The following is a 17559-nucleotide window of genomic DNA, read 5'->3' as shown; positions in this document are numbered from 1 at the left end:
GAGGGCAGTTGTGGGCGATCAGTCCTGCAAGGGAGGGCAGTTAGGGGTGACCAGGCCAGCAGGGGAGGGCAGTTAGTGGCGACCAGGCCAGCAGGGAGGGCAGCTGGGGGGTGACCAGACTGGCAAGAGAGGGAAGTTAGGAGTGACTGGGCCAGCAGGGGAGGGCAGTTGGGGGCAATCGGGTCGGCAGGAGAGCAGTTAGGCATCGATCAGGCTGGCAGGGGAGTGGCTAGGGGGTGATCAGGCTGGCAGGCAGAAGCGGTTGGGGCAATTAGGCAGGCAGGCGAGCAGTTGGGAGCCAGCAGTCCTGGGTTGTGAGAGGGATCCCACATTGGAGAGGGTGCAGGCTGGGCTGAGGGACAACCCCCCTGCACGAATTTCATGCACCAGGCCTCTAGTAAATAAATAAACACATATTTACACTCATATAGTCAAGAACTTAAACTTGTAAAAAAGTACCTCCTTATTTTTAATTAATTTGCTTGATGTGTGTGCATGAATTATAATTTTGACTTTTTAGCATATTTGCTTGTATTTATTGAATTTTACTTGTACAAAATCTAGAAACAAAAATGTGTATTTTTACAGTTGTTTACAAAATGCTTTCTGTCTTCTGGCTTTAAACTTGGAAGAAAGTTGATACAAAAGGAATCAATAAGTGAAGAAATGGGGGGGAGAAACGTAGTAGGTAAGACATCCTAGTTCTGTTGATGTTGAGGGGAATGTAAACTTTCCTTTTACATTTCAAAATGAGGATGGGATCCATCTTTATATTCCAAACTATAAATGCTATCTCTAGAAGAATATTTGAATTTAAAAGAAATTGTTATGTAAGCATTGTATTTTTCAGCTTTATGGATTAATTTTTGTCCACAAAGCTACATAAAAAGATGAAGTTTATATACAGTGTGTACTACTCTTAATCTCACACTCTCCCACCGCCTCCACCCCAAGGGAGTATTCACAAACCTCCAACAAAGAAAAATTTTATATCTAATAAGTTAATGTTTCACTTTAAAACAACATGAAAAAAGTCACCTAGTAAGTTAATGTTTCACTTTAAAACAACATGAAAAAAGTCACCTAGTGATAATAGCATTTAAACAATATAGTTAACCTGAGACAGATATTTCCATACACCCAGAGGCTACATGGAGTATTAATGATTGCTGATTATTATTGTGACTATTATAAAGGAATAATAAAGCCAACTTATGTGGTGGGTGAGCCTCTGCTTCCTGACCACCTTTCCTGAAATCATTAAAATCCGCTGAACGATATACTAAGTGGGCTTGAACTATCCCTGTTGTCTGTGAGTAAACGTATGGGGGTAGGTGCTGAGGAGATAGTTGGTGCAGGATGGGGGGTGGAGGTGAAAAAGAGGCAGATGTGGGGAGAGGGAAGATAAATATGTGACAGAGAGAGTTTGAACACACTTTGTTTAAATGGATTATAGTGTCAGAAGTTTTCTTTTATAACAATCATATTCGAATTTAAGTTGGAAAGATATTTTGGTAAAATCTTTTTTACTTCCTTAATAATTCAGAGACCTCCATGATGAAAGATCCAAATTCCCAGCAAGAGTTAAGCCAACCCAAAACTTGGCAGGATATGACTGATGAATCTCACTATAGCTCTCAAGGGGATACTAATAAAAATATTAGCTTTGAGGTAAGTTAACCAAAGAGAATCATAAAGATATTATTTTTCTGACAAGATATATTAAAGGAATGTTGAGACTCTAATTAGTTTCTTCTTACATTTATAGTTTATATTTTCATCTCATACTATCCTGTAATTTCTTCAGTAAGTAGCAGTACTACAGGATAAAACATGATTTTCATCGGTAGAACAGGATTTTCTAGAAGTTTAGGATAGTTTATCACAAGAAAAGCAGTTTCATACTGAAATAGTACTTTGTGTGGTGCATTAAATAAGTGATTGTACTTGAATCTGGTTATATGCTGGAAATATTACTAGGCCCCAGTTTGTCATGGAATCTTCTAGGACTCTAGACAATACACCTGTGTTTTGATTTTGATCTAAATTCACCCTTCCCACCTTTAAGAATAGTATGTTTTGGACCCACCAGTTACCTTAGCTTTGCATCTGAAAGACTATCTAAAGATTCCATGACCAAAATAAAATTTTAAACATTTTTTTTATTTGAAGACATAACTTTTACTTAAAAAAACATAGTTATTTGAAAACATACTTGGAAACAATGTACTATAAAATATTTTCTCAACTGTCACTTTATTGGCTGTACAAATGTAGATATTATAGCCATACCAAATAAAAATGAACCAGTGCTTTTCTACTCTGTCCCATCATCACTGTACTTTGATAACCACTCTGGGAATTCAGAGTCAGCCCACATTGAAACTGAATGCCCTTGGAAGGAAAGACAATTTCATAATGCACTAAAAGAGAATGTGTTTTACTAAATATTAGATAACATACTAGATATTGGATACTGGGATACTACTCTCTTCTTTATTTGGGCTCAGGCATTTCTTAGAGCACAACTACTGAAAATTATGACTAAACAAGCTTGTTTAGTTTATGTCTTTTTAACATTAACAAAATTGATTTCACCCTAGCTGGTTTGGCTCAGTGAATAGAGCATCGACCTGTGGACTGAAGGGTCCCGGGTTCAATTCCGATCAAGGTTGCAGACTCCATCCCCAGTAGGGGGCGTGCAGGAGGCAGCCAATCAAAGATTTTTCTCTCATTGATGTTTCTATCTCTCCCCTGTCCCTTCCTCTCTGAAATCAATTTAAAAAAATTTTAATTGATTTTCCCAAGTGCTTGGAGTGAAGGAAAGAGACTGATGCAGTGGTTCTTTTGAACCTTTTACTCCTTTATCCTATGCTCATGCTTTAACCTTCAATTTCATTCTTATTCTTCTTCCAAAAATGGTAAACAGATGTGAAATAGAGTCAGGAATGAGAAAACAATCAGTTTGAAGGGACAGGAAAATATTGACTCCAAGTAATCATTTTCAACTCTTCATAAAACAGAATTTTTATGTAGAGTAACTAAAGAATTGAGAGTATCTAGAATGTAGAATATTCATAAAAATTAAGAGAGAAAAACATGTTTCCACAAATATGTATATTAAAGAATAAAATGCAACTCCTTATATTCACTAACATTTTTTAAAACTGAAGTGAAAAATCAAGTAAGAAACTGTTGTAGGAAGCTCCTGACTTAGTCAAGATCATAGATGACAGACACCTGGGGTACGAAGCTTGGCGACAGGTTGAAGATGAAAAGGGGAGAGGATGGGAAATGAAGAATTCCTGGCTTTCTCTTTTTCCTTCTTCCTTTATGTCTCTGCTCCCCTTCCAGATACAGCTTTTCTTCCCTTTTGCCAGTGACAGCCCCAGCAGTGGTGGAAGAATCCTGCCATGGCCCTGGGTGGAGATAGTAATATCCCTTTTCTCATTCTCACCCTCTCTACTTGCAGATCTCCTCATTCTGCCACCTGGTACTGGCATGAGAATAGAGGTAGGGGACTGGGGCTAGATAAGATGCTTCAAAGGGAAGTGACCTCAGCCACACAGCAGCAGAGACTTTTGATATGAGATCTGCAGTGTCGAGAGATATAGGAGTGACAAGGATAGTAAGCAAGGGGGAAGGGGCATGCAAGTTCTTCTTTTGTAGGAGGCATATGGAAAACAGGAATATTTACGTTGGAGGCAGCCTACCTGGAATATGGTATTGTAAATTAGTTTTATAAATGAGCATTCATGTGATTAAAATGTTTAACAAAATGAGATTGTTCCTGTGATGACAACTACTACTGTGATAACTTACCCATTTTTTTCTAATTTGTTTTAGCAGGATATTGTTTCTTTGGCTGCTGAGGAACCCTCTTTAATGAATGTAACCTTGGCACAAGGAATTGAAAATGGTTCGGTTGAATTGGTAAATATATGTATAGTCTTGGAAATGTTCTTAAAAACTTTGTTCCTAAATGTTTAACACCTTATTTACCTAAACATTGGTTTTTAGAGTTATAATGTTACTTTCTAAAATTATAATTTATATTAGTCATCTCAACAAATGTGTGTGTGAGTGGTTTGATAATACAATTTCAGAATTGCTTTGGCTTTTTTGTTTTGAAACTTCAAATAATTTTAAAGGAAGCTGTGAGAATTTATGCTTATCAAAAGTAGTAACAGATTCAAAAGGTTGACAATCACTGTTTTAAGTTATTCTTATAAAATCTCTAGAGAAAGAGTTCTATTAGGGGTGTGGCCTAAGGCATTTGAAATTTATTTTAGGGGACTTCTGGTCAAGATGGTGGTGTAGGTAAATGCAGTACTCTCATCCTGCCACAACCACAAAATTACAACTAAACTATAGAACAACCATCATTTAAAAAAAAAAGAACAAGCATCATTCAGAACTGACTGAAATCTGGCTGAATGGAAGCCCTATAACTAGGGAATTAAAGAAGAAGCCACACTGAGACTGGTAGGAGGGGTGGAGATGCAGAACCAGCTGATCCCACATCCATGTGTGGCAGAAGAAAGCAGGAGGAATATCTCAGCTGAGGAGCAAGAGGTCCCAGCTCCAACCAGGCCCCCCAACCCAGGGTTCCAGTTCCAGGAAGGGAAGCCCCATAAGTTCCAGCTGTAAGAACCAGCAGGGATTGCCTCAAGTGAGCGTAGGCCTGCACAGTGAAGGGTCTTGGGTTTGATTCCCGGTCAAGGGTGCATACCTGGGTTGTTTTGATCCCCTGGTGCATGCACGAGGCAGCCAATCAATGTGTCTCATATCTATGTCTCTCTCTCTCTCTCTCTCTCTCTCTCTCTCTCTCTCTCTCTCTCTCCCTCTCCCTTTTTCCTTTCTTACCTCCCTCCCTCCCTTCAACTCTCTCTAAAAATCAATGGAAAAAATATCCTCAGGTGAGGATTAATAAACAATAACAACAACAACAACAGCGGGGATTGAGGCTGAGGGAAAGGGAGGGCTACTGGAGTACCAGGCAGTTCCTTTTAAAGGGCCCACACACTGACTTACTCAGACTCTCTCTGGACTTCAGCACTGGGATAGCAGCTTGAAAGGCACCAGGGACATGTGGAGAGGAACTGAATTGTCTGCCATCAGGGCAAGAGCTGAACCAATAAAGAACTTCCCAGATAAGAAAAAGCTAAAGGAGTTCATCACCACCAAACCAGTACTGTATGAAATGTTAAACGGTCTTCTTTAAAAAGAAGAAAATTAAAAATATGAACAATAAAGTGGCAATAAATACATATCTATCAACAATTGAATGTAAAAGACAAAATAAATAAACAGAATGGAAACAGACTCATAGATACAGAGAACATTTTGATGGTTGAAAGAAGGGAGGGGATTAGGTGAAAAAGGTGAAGAGATTAAGAAGTACAAATTGGTTATTACAGAATAGTCATGGGGATGTAAAGCACAACATAGGGAATATAGTCAATAATATTCTAATAACTAAGTATGGTGTCAGATAGATACAAGATTTATCTGGTTGATCACTTAGTAAGTTATGTAATGTCTTATCAGTGGGGTGTAGAGTTGAAACTAATATAATAATGTATGTCAACTGTAATTGAAAAATTTTTAAATGATTAAAAAAGGAAGTTTTACTATATTTATCAAAAATGTATGGGAATCTTTTTCCCAAAAGATTATATGGCTCAAAGCCTATATCAGTGGTTCTCAACCTTCTGGCCCTTTAAATACAGTTCCTCATGTTGTGACCCAACCATAAAATTATTTTCATTGCTACTTCATAACTGTAAAGTTGCTACTGTTATGAATTGTAATGTAAATATCTGATATGCAGGGTGGTATTAGGCGACCCCTGTGAAAAGAGTCGTTCAACTCCAAAGGGGTCATTCAACCACCAAAGGGGTCGCGACCCACAGATTGAGAATCGCTGGCCTATATCTATATAAGACTTGAGAAAGAAGATAGCCTGCTCAAAGGGCCACAGGTCAATAGCAAAACTATATATATAAAAACCTAAGTGACCAGCCGACTGGCCAGTAGCTATGACATGCAATGACCACCAGGGGGCAGACGCTCAACACAGGAGCTGCGGTTCTCGGGTGATGCACAGAGAACCAGAGAGTAGGGAGCCCGATTCCAGGGTGTGTCACCCAAGAACCACCCTCTCACAATCTGGGACCCCTCAGGGGATGTCAGAGAGCGGGTTTCGGGACCCCACCAGTGCACAAATCCGTGCACCAGGCCTCTAGTTATAAATAATGCTGCAGTGAACTTCCAGGCTATATAGATCAGTCTGCACCTCTACAGTTACTTCATGATATGAAATTATTAGAGCAAAGAGTATGATCATTTTTAGAACTTTTGATATATATTGACAAATTGTTTTTTTACAAAAGAATTTTATCAACTTACATATTCATCAGGAGTACATGAAAGGGCTTGTTTTCCTGCAGATGTATCCTATTTTTTTTAACCTTTATTAATTTTATAAATAAAAAATGAAATCACAGAATCACAAAAAAGCAAAGCTATTAGTAATGTTTGACCTGCCTAACTCAATATATATTATTATTTTCTTTCTCTAGTTTTTGCCCAGAGTGCTAAAAGCATTTTTAAGATTGTAATGAATTTTAGCAGAAGTTTCTTAGTAAATAATATCAACACATTGAATGCTTGATATTTTAAATAATCATTATGATGAGTTCTAAGGTTATTAGATTATTTTTTTTTCATAGGTGGAAAACAGACTGAATTCTCTGGATAATCTAGAACAGAATATATACCTAAACTTTTTACCTGAAGCATTTAAACAGCTGAGCCTGAAGTGGGTTGATTTATGTTCTCTTTTCTCCTTGCCTCTATAGACACAGGTTATTTTAGAGCAAACCACAACACAGCACAAGTTCAGCTGTTTTAATAATCCACTGGGCTTTCTACACAAAGGATTCAGTTGTAGGGTGTCCAGATAGATCAAGTGGACAGGCTTCATTCAGTAAAGCACACAAACTATTTCTTCTGAACCTTTTCTTGGTTAGTTTAGTTGTGCAATATAGGTCAAGCTTCAGTCTCATGGATCTTTAACAAAGAGTTGGACCATTGCTTTTTACATTTGAAAAATAGCATTTTGTGTATTTAACAATAAAAATCAACATTAGTAATTGGATGAGCTCATTTATCCAAAAACAGACCAGAAAGGAATAAACATCCATTGTAACTGGAGGGATTGGGAAAACTCTTCAGACTAAAGTGACCATATTTTCAAATTTTCTTTGGAATGTAAGAAAGGATACAGCATCGGTAGGATCAGGAAGCCATAAAGCTGGTGGGGATGGGGACTCAGCAGTCCCCTTAGCCTCAAATAATTTAAAATGTCAGACAGGCCTAGCTGGTTTGGCTCAGCAGATAGAGTGTCGGCCTGCTGACTGAAGGGTCCCAGTTCAATTCTGGTCAAGGGCACATGCCCAGGTTGCAGGCTCGATCCCCAATAGGGACATGCAGAAGGCAGCTGATCAGTGATTCTCTCTCATTATTGCTTTTTTTCTCTCTCTTCCTCTTCCTCTCTGAAATCAATAGAAAATATTTTTTAAAAAGAATAAAATGTCGTACAGAATATTCTGGAGTTTTCTGAAATCATTTTGGAGTCCTTGTAATTGAAAGCACTTTTAGGAAGTATCCAGGCTCCAGAGATACACATGAAAGCAGGACAGTGAACCCGTGAATAGGTGACACAGATGCTGTTGTGTTGCATGGTCAGAGCTAGCTTAGGGAAAAGTATAAAGTAGGTCAGATTTGGGCCACTTTCCCTGCCCCAACTCTTTGTGGGCCTGCTTTTTTATCAGATTCAACAGCACCTTTCTTATGTCCAGTCCTGTTCTCAGCTCATAAGGTGTTAGATGATAAGGGCTTTGAGTGGGTTCCTGTGAAGGGATTTCAACTTTACGGTTTTTCAATACTGAGGTGTTGCTGAAGGTTTAAAAACAGAAAAGAATGAATCTATTCAGATAACAATAGGCAGTTGGTTGATCTCTTTTGGACAAGGCACCCCCAAAATCTGAAAGATTTCTAACCTAATTGTACACAAACTGCTAAACATCAGTTATTGTTAAGAGCTCTTGTATCACCAAGTAAGTTCAGATAAAGGCCTTTACAAGGCAGGTTTTTTAATATATAGCTTTATGTTTACTTCTGTTAACTGAGTTCAGATTAACCAGAGCTGAAATAAGTCCTAGCCAAAAGTGGTGATCTTTGCTGACTGTTTTTCAAAGCAAGGGCCGAATGCCCTGGATACATTATCAGTAAAGACTCTCCTACTCTGGAGCCCCTTATCAGAAGATTGCCTGGGGCAGATGACATGATACTGTATATAGAGACCTCTAAAGAAACTACCAAGGACTGATAAATTAATTCAGTAAAGTAGCAAGATACAAAATGAATATCCAGAAATCAGTTGCATTTATATACATCAATAATGAAGTATCAGAAAGGAAAAGTAAGAAAACAATCCAATTTACAATTGTATTAAAAGAAACAACACCTAGGAATAAATTTAACCAAGGATGTAAAAGATCTGTACTCAGAAAATCATAAGACACTGAAGATACAAAAAGTGGAAGCCTATACAGTGTTCATGGATAGGAAGAATTAATATCATTAAAATGCCCATATTACCCAAAGCAATCTATAGATTCAATGCAATTCCTATCAAACTACCAATGGCGTATTTCACAAAACTAGAACAAATATTGCAAAAATTTATATGGAACCACAAAAGACTCTGAGTAGCTACAGCAATCTTGAGAAAGAACAAAGTTGGAGGAATCACACTACCTGATATCAAACTATACCACAAGGCCATAATAATCAAAAGCGCATGGTGCTGGCATAAAAACAGACATTTAATGAATGGAACAGAATAGAGAGCCCAGAATAAACCCACACCTTTATGGTCAATTAATATTTGACAGCATGGTCAGTGTGGCTCAGTGCTTGAGTGTTGCTCCATGAATCAGAAGTTCAAGATTCCATTCCCGATCAGGGCACATACCCAAGTTGCAGCTCGATCCCCAGTAGGGGTGTGCAGGAAGCAGCCAATTAATGATTCTCTCATGTTTCTGTCTCCCTCTCCCTCTCCCTTCCTCTCTCTGAAATCAATATATATATATATTGATATCTATATTTAAATATATATACATATATATTTAAAATGTACGACAAAGGAGGCAAGAATATGCAATGAGGTAAAGACAGTCTATTCCAGTGGTCGCCAACCGGTGGTCCGTGGACCTCTGGTGGTCTGTGAGGTCCAAGAGGTTGGCGACCACTGGTCTATTCAATAAATGGTGTTAGAAAATTGGACAGATAACTGCAAAAAAAAAAATTGGACCACCTTCTTATACTGGTCACAAGAATAAAAATATTGGACATTTCTCATAGAGATATTTTTTCTGATACATCTCCTCAGACAAGGGAAACAAAAGAAAAAATAAACAAATGGGACTACATCAAACTAAAAAGTTTTGCACAGCAAAGGAAACCATCAACAAAATGAAACAGATTTGTCCTGGCTGGTGTTTCCAAGTGGTTAGAGCATCAGCTTGCACACTGAACAGTCTCAGGGCTGATTCCTGGTCAAGGGAATGTACCTGGGTTACAGGCTCCAGCCCCAGTCCAGCCAGTCGGGATACATGCAGGAGGCAACCAGTCAATGTGTCTCTCTCACATTGATGCTTTTCTCTCCCTCTCTCTCTCTCTACCCCCTCCCCCCTTCTACTGTCTCTAAAAGTCAATGGGAAAATATCTTCAGGTGAGAATTAACAAAAATAAAAAATAAATTAAAAAAATAGAAGCAGACTCATAGATACAGAGAACAGATTGACAGCTGTCGGAGGGGCGTGGGGGTGGTGGGCTGGGTGAAAAAGATAAAGGGATTAAGCAAAAAACAAAAACAAAAAAACCTCATAGTCACAGACAACAGTATTGTGGTTACCAGAGGGGAAAGATGGGTATGGGTGGAGGTAGAAGAGGGTAAAGGGGGGATAAGTGACGATGGAAGGAGACTTGACTTGGGGTTGTGAACACACAATACAGGTAATGTATTATAAAACTGTACACCTGAAACCTATGTAATTTGATTAACCAATGTCACCCCAATAAATGTAATACAAATTTTAATAAAAAGAAGGTAACCTGGGGAATACAGATGTCATACTACAGAGGTTGATCTATATTTGAATTCTAGTCTTGTTCTCTGTTCATCAGCCTATAAGCTCCTTATTTGGCAGAGCCCAGTGTTATAATTGTGTTTCTTGTAGCAGCTACCACTATACCTGACAAATAGTAAACATTCAGTAAAATTTGGTTAAGTGAAATATTTTATCAATCATTCAAACAGGAGTCATTGGGAAGTGAACAAAATATTGAGGCAAAGAGATGGAATCGAAGAATACATCGGCTGTTAAATGATTTGCGGGTAAGATGGTAGGGTTTGTTAACCCTATTTTTATTTTTAAAAATAAGTAAAATGTTAACTTCAATTTTCTAGAGGTCAGTAAAAATGAAACCGTTTTTCATTATGTTTTTATTGAGGCCAGATTAGTGAGATGATTTTGAGCAACATCCGCAAGGCTAATTATGGGAGTCTGTTTTTTGTGCCTACATCAAAACAGTTCTAATTAGAAGCTCTACGCAACTTCTTACCCATTCCCATGCCCCTAGACATCTATTTTATGTCCCATTCTTATTTTTAGCATACTATTAACAAATATTCAATGTGGAACTTAATTTATAACAGTTTATGAGTGAACCATAATTTTAAATTTAACATATTTTTATCAAAAAATACATGTAGGTAATTTTGACAGTTTAATAGTACTATGCTGTGAGGCCTGTTCCCTTCTTATCTCTAAGTCCTGCTCACCAAAAGCAACTATATTAAGCTGTTTCTTTTAGTATTTATATCCATATTTCTAATGACTTGTTTTACTGCTCTCGATATTTTAGCTTTAAGTTTTATTTACTTCTTTCTAATGAAAATTTAGCTTAATTACATCTCACCCCTCCTCAGTATATTTGAGCCCAGTATTCAGCGCTTATAATGTTATAACTGTAGTAGTTATAAAGCAGGTTTGATTGTGACAGAGAGCCAAAATATCAGTGGCTTAAAAAGATAGACTTTTTTGTCTCTCAGGTAAAAGTACCAACTGGCATGGCAGGTGTTCTCACAAACTTGTGAGAGACCAACCTTTCCCTTTATCTCATTTTCTTTGTTCTCATGATCCAAAATGGCTTTGCTGCATTCCAATCAGCAGCAAATTTTCTCTTAAGGGCACAACCCAGTTATTGTGTGTATCATTTTTCTCATTTCATTGACCAGCTCTTAGTCACCTTGTCACATCTAGCTGGGAAATGTAAGTCCTTCTCTGACAATCTGGGGCCCAGGTAATAATTCTATTACCATGGAGGAAGAGGAGAATGGATATCAAGGGACAACCAGCAGTTGCTGCCCCGAAGACTATGTTAAAAATGAGTCCACATTGAAACTTCATAGTGTAATTACATTTATTTTCTTGTCAACTGTATGAGGGGGGTAGGTAATCATTCTTTTTCCTAGTGTCTATATATCCATTCTTAATTATTTTTCCAAACTTTCTGGCAACATAATTCATTGGTTCTATTTTATTTTCCTTGAAGCTATTCCTCTTGGAGCTCATCATCCTTTTGTTCTGCTCTGGATTAGTTGTTCTCTAGGTCTGCCCCACAATTTTTGTCTTGGGACATTCCTTTACCATATCATTGAATTAATTCCTTTGTCCTTTTCCTATGTTGATTCCTCTGTTTCCTGGTACTTTGATCTTCCTTTTGATCAGCGTACTGTCAGAATTTCCTGAGACACAGAGCGCATAGGAGACCCTGCATACAAGGCTGAAAATTTCTTTATTTTACCTTTAACTTGTTTGGTTGTCTCTGAACATAGTTTGAAAATGTTATCTCTCAGATGTTAAAGGCTTTTGTAACATTTCTAGGCTTCTGGGTTGTTATTGAAAAGTCAGATGCTGTTTGGTTGGTGATCCTTTGTAAGTGACCTTTATTTTCTCTCCGGAAACTGTTAGATCTTTTCTTTATCCGTATTGGTCTGAAATTTCATGATGATGTGCTTTGGTATGAATCTTTTTTCATTTATTGTGCTGAGTGTATAGCAGGTTCTTTATTCTGAAAGTTCATGCCCTTGAGTTCTAGGGATTTTTTTTATTATTATTATTTCTTGGATTTTCTCCTTGTTGTTAATCTATCCTCTCTTTCTGGACTGCCCAATGGGCCCAGAGGGGTCAGATGCAGGATCTCCTAAATTACACCTTCAATTTTAAAAAAATCTTGTGTCTCCTTTATTAATTTCCTTTGTTGTTGTTTTTCTACTGTTTAAAATATTTCTCCAACTTTATCTTCCAATTTATTGAATTTTATTTCTGCTTTTACCTTTCTTGTTTGTTTGTTTTCTAGGAGTTTTTTCTTAGGTTTTAGGTGGTGTTTCATTTGTTTGTTTTATAGCATACTAACAACAACAACAACAAAAAGATACTGCACATATGTACAATCCCAAAAAGTTTCCTTGTGCCTCTTGATAATCCCTTGTCCCATCTCTCCCATCCCCAAGCAAACCACTGCTCTGCTTTCTCTCATATCATCCTAATCATTTTTTACAGATGTAGTCTCTTTTCTTAACTTTTAGAGGTTATCATTTTCTTTTGCTCCCTGCATTATGTTTCCTTACTGATTCTCTTGAATTTTTTTATTTTTGCTCTTGAATGTCAGAACTTTTACTCCAATGTCTGATGGACCTTAGGTTACCTGTTTTTATTTAAGAGTGAAACACCAAAATCCGATTCAGTTATATAAACACTAGAGGCCCAGTGCATGAAATTCATGCACTCGGGGTGGGGGGGAGCGTCCCTCAGCCTGGCCTGCGCCCTCTTGAAGTTTGGGAGCCCTCAGGGGATGTCCGACTGATGGCTGAGGCCTGCTACCCCCCTGTGGGAGCACACTGAACACCAGGGGGCAGCTCCTGCATTGGTGGTCAGTGTGTGTCATAGCGACCGGTCATCCCGCCATTCAGTCAATTTGTATATTAGCCTTTTATTATAGAGGATGGGTGGTACTTGTAGACTTACGGATTTCATCATGAAGTAATTGGGTGGTTCCCCTCCCCTTCCCACACACACTGATGTCATTACCTATAGGTGTATTTTTTCTCAAACTGGACAGTTTTCCCAGCTTAATCCTCACATCTACTGCCTAGCATATACGTATAAGCACGATGCCCATGGTTTGGGAACCAAAAGTGGGTGAGGGAGAGGCTGACTCTCTTACTGTTTAGGGTGTAGATTACACTTACCCCCTTGTTTGTGGGATGACACGTCTCTACCATCCATGGTGCCTGGTGTCCCAAGGCTAGAGTCTCATCCCAATAGCTGCTGTCTCAGAAAAGCATCTTCCTGCCTCCTCCATTTTAGAGGCTTTCTGGGGGAAGCAGAGTAAGCACATATGTTCAGTCTTGCACATTTGCCCACTCCGGGTATTTTTTCAAAAGGGTTCTTAAAGTTGAAAGGACTGTCCCTGCTCTCTCCCAGGGTAAATAGCCTGCTAGGGTACAGCTGTGTCTTGGTTCTGTGAAGTGGTGGAGTGGACTTGTGGGTCTAACTGCTCCCAAGTAGACTTTCAAGAAATTCTCCTGTTTTCAGCTTCACTCCATATCTCCAGCTCATCATATACTGTTGCCTCTAATTCCCGAGGTTTCCAAAGGTTCTATAGCTCAAATTGGCTTGCTTTTTGTTGGCTTTCCTCCCTGGTAGCACTTGGGTTTCAGCTTTCTCCACTCTGCAAAGTCCATCAGTCTTCCACTTTCTTTGTCTTTATTTCCTTTCTTTGTTACCTTATATTTCTTTTCCTTCGTTTTAGAGGGGTTTCTGGAGGGAACAGAATAAGCACATTGTTGAACCTTGCATATTTGTCCACTCAGAGTGGTTTTCAAATGGATTCTTGAAATTGAAAGGGCTGTCCCTGCTCCCTCCCAGGGGAGAAAGCCTCTAACTCACATCACATCTCCTCAAGAACAGGAATAAATGAAGACCTATCACGCCATCTCTGAAAGGTTGCCAAGCCTGGGCCGCTTCTTTGGTTGAGATACAGTATTTAGCTTACTAATTTGTTAAATGGTATGAACTGGTAAAACAACAACAACAACAACAACAAAAACACACACACACACTTGTATATGATATTTCTAAAAATGCTTCACAACTATCCAAGAAGTACCGTACTCACAGGGATACTGGCCAGCATTTCTAACTAAAAACCGTACTTCTATTCTAGGACTCTGATACCAAGTACAAGTCTTCATAAAAGGAGTTCTCTTCATCCATAATTAAACACTTCATTTTACCTCAACTTTTTCTATTAGGTTCACAGTTACCCTATGATGAAACCAACATCTTTTTAACCTGTGCAAAGAAACTGGGAGATATTTATATAGTCATATTGCCCTATCACTGAGATATACAAAATAGAATTCTATATTTACTGCTAGAATTTCATAGTCACCACCATCCCTCAGTGTCTTTAAGGAAGAGAAGCCTGATAGCTTATAATCTTCATTGCATTAGGCCTCCCAAAGTCCTGTGGATTTTTCTCTCCCTGCAAGCCTAAATTACACTTTCCACAGGAGCCATTTGTTAACATCAATTTTTTAAAAGACCTAACATTTGTATAACACATTAGGAATTTGTATAACGCTTTAGAGCTCTTTTGCATGCATTTCTCAATGAACCAAGCTTGTGCTCAATGACCTATATGGTTTTTAAGCTTACTCATGAGTCATTTGCATTTCTCCATGTAAGGATTTCACAGTCACTTATTAAAAATGCCAATATTTTGTTGTTCATTGTGCATCCACAGCCTGCTCTACTTCTAGTGATCTTGTTTGCCTTTCCTTTTCTCTTTTCTAATTCTTTTCCCAGGAATCTCACAAGACAGGAATGAAGTGCTTTAGTCTGATGACTCTCTGCAGAAATAGTGACCGAAAACAAGCTGCTGCCAGATTTTATAGCTTTCTTGTCCTAAAAAAACAGCAGGCTATTGAGCTGAGCCAGAGTGCCCCCTATGCAGATATTATAGCTACAGTGGGACCGATGTTCCATGAAATATGAAGGAAATTCAGAACATGCAGATTTATGTCATCATTGGAATTTCTGTATAGATTGTTCGATTTAATGCAGCAGCCGCCTGGAAGCAGCTGAAGGTCTGATCCCTTTCATAGACAAGCCAACCTGCCATTTCTTCTTTGTAAGCTCAGAATAATCATAGCCAGAGCTGGAAACGTATATGCTCACAGAAATACTAAATTATAGCTGAGTAATAGTTTTAACTTAGCTGACTTGAATGTATAGCACGTACCATTTCCCTGACTTGAATGTTGCATTTAGAAACATTTTGAAAATATTATATGGCTCAGGAAACACTCAAGGATGTTATTAAAAGGCTACTTTACATTGGAATATTTATTTTAAATTTATGGGGCTAATTAATAATTAATACTTTTTTATTTCCCCGCAGACAATAATTTACTTATTTTTACATTTTTATTTATTTCAGAGAGGAAGGAAGAGGGAGAGAGAGATAGGAACATCAATGATGAGAGAGAATCATTGATCGGCTGCCTCCTGCGCACCCCCTACTGGGGATCGAGCCCACACCTGGGCATGTGCCCTTGACCGGAATTGAACCTGCCGGACCCTTCAGTCCACAGACTGATGCCCTATTCACTGAGCCTAACTGGTTAGGGCCAGACAATAACTTATTTGAGTCAAATGCATATCATCCTTGATTTGACCTAGTGCCATGGTTTTCAATCTAATATCTTAATTGAAGAGTTATAAAATTCATCTTTGTTTTAAATTATCTAAATGGCTGTTAGTCTATTTATAGGTTATTTAACCTTTTTGTTCACTACTTACTGATTATTATAATCACCATTCATGTGTCAGTAAAACTATGTTTATTATGTTAAAAATGTTAGCAGATATGTTGTCTGCAGCTGGAATTCAAGTGAAGGTTACAAAAATAAATGTTCTTTTACTTGGTGTTTATTAAGCATTTCTTACACTAAAATGATTTTTTTTCTTATTTGGAGTTTGCTAGGAAATTTTCATATAATGCTCTGTGAGCTCCATACTATACTGTAAAAAAAAGCCTGTGATATTCTCTAAAATACTGTTATGCTACAAACTAAATTCTAAATGGCTTCTTCGAGTATATTATCTATAAGATTTATATGTCAAAATACCTTTTTAAAATTTCTTTTTAAAATTAATATACAGAAAAATTGACTTTTTCATTTTGGTGCACAGTTCTATCAATTTTAGCACATATGTAGATTCCACCACCACAAGCAAGATGCCAACAGTATCATCAACCAAAAAACTGCCTTATGCTATCCCTTCCCAGTCACATCTTTCTCCCATTCTAACTCTTGGCAACCACTCTACTACATGACTATAGTTTTATTTTTTATTTTTCCATTTTCATGTAAATAGAATCATACAGTATAAAATCTTTTGGAGACTGGTTTATTTCACTCAGTGTAACATCTTTGAGATGAGTCCAAGTTGTTACATGTAGCACATAGTGCTGCTCAGTTCTCCTACATCTTTGCTTATTTCCTGTCACTTTGCTTATTTTCTGTTACTGAGAAAGGAGTGTCCATGTCTACAGCTGTCATTGTGAATCTGTCTAGTTCTCCTTTCAGTTCTGACAGTTTTCGCTTCATGTATTTTGAAACTCTTTTATTAGATGCATTCACATTTGTAATTATTATGTCTTCCTGGTGAAGTGGCCCTTTTATTGCTGTATAATGGTTCTCTTTATCACTAGTAATCTTCTTTGCTCTGAAGTCTTTCTTTTCTTTTCTTTTTAAATTGAAATATAATGGGCATACAATATCCTATTAGCTTCAGGTGTACATTATAGTGATTTGATATTTACATATAGAGTGTTCCAAAAAATGTATACGTACACTTTGAGTAATTATAAAAGCAGTGTTTATTAAAATACATTTTGTTTTGGAAATTGACCTATCAGCTGTTAAAGTGTGTATACATTTTTTGGTATACCTGTAAGTTACAAAATGATCATCACAATGAGTTAGTCTTGGTCACCAACGTTATTACAATATTACTGACTACATTCCCTTCTCCATGCTGTACATTATATCCCTATGACTTACTTATTTTATAACTGGAGTTTGTACCTCTTAATCCCCTTCACCTATTTCACTTATACCTCCATTCCACCCCGCTCTGGTAATCACCAATTTGTTTCCTGTATCTATGAATCTGTTTCTGTTTTGGTTTGTTTGGTTTTTATTTTATTTATTTATTTATTTATTTATTTATTTTTAATATATTTTATTGATTTTTTACAGAGAGAAAGGGAGAGAGATAGAGAGTTAGAAACGTCGATGGAAGAGAAACATCGATCAGCTGCCTCCTGCACCTCTCCCACTGGGGATGT

At 37.7% G+C, this 17559-nt stretch overlaps 1 protein-coding gene across 1 annotated transcript in view; it reads left to right on the top strand.

Moving 5' to 3' along the window:
* Nucleotides 1-16090, top strand: part of RAD21L1 (RAD21 cohesin complex component like 1) — a 28113-nt gene extending 12023 nt beyond the window's left edge. Inside the window, exons 9-13 of the mRNA XM_059705812.1 lie at nt 589-688; nt 1547-1671; nt 3847-3933; nt 10391-10468; nt 15009-16090. Of these exons, the coding sequence (XP_059561795.1) occupies nt 589-688; nt 1547-1671; nt 3847-3933; nt 10391-10468; nt 15009-15197 (579 nt within the window). The 3' untranslated portion in view covers nt 15198-16090. The remainder of the gene's footprint in view (nt 1-588; nt 689-1546; nt 1672-3846; nt 3934-10390; nt 10469-15008) is intronic.
* The last annotated feature ends 1469 nt before the right edge of the window (nt 16091-17559 follow it).

The sequence above is a fragment of the Myotis daubentonii genome, chromosome 8, assembly GCF_963259705.1.
Source record: "Myotis daubentonii chromosome 8, mMyoDau2.1, whole genome shotgun sequence".
Classification (NCBI taxonomy): domain Eukaryota; kingdom Metazoa; phylum Chordata; class Mammalia; order Chiroptera; family Vespertilionidae; genus Myotis; species Myotis daubentonii.
The sequence above is the reverse complement of the archived record's forward strand: the minus strand, read 5'-3'. Positions and strand labels throughout refer to the sequence as shown.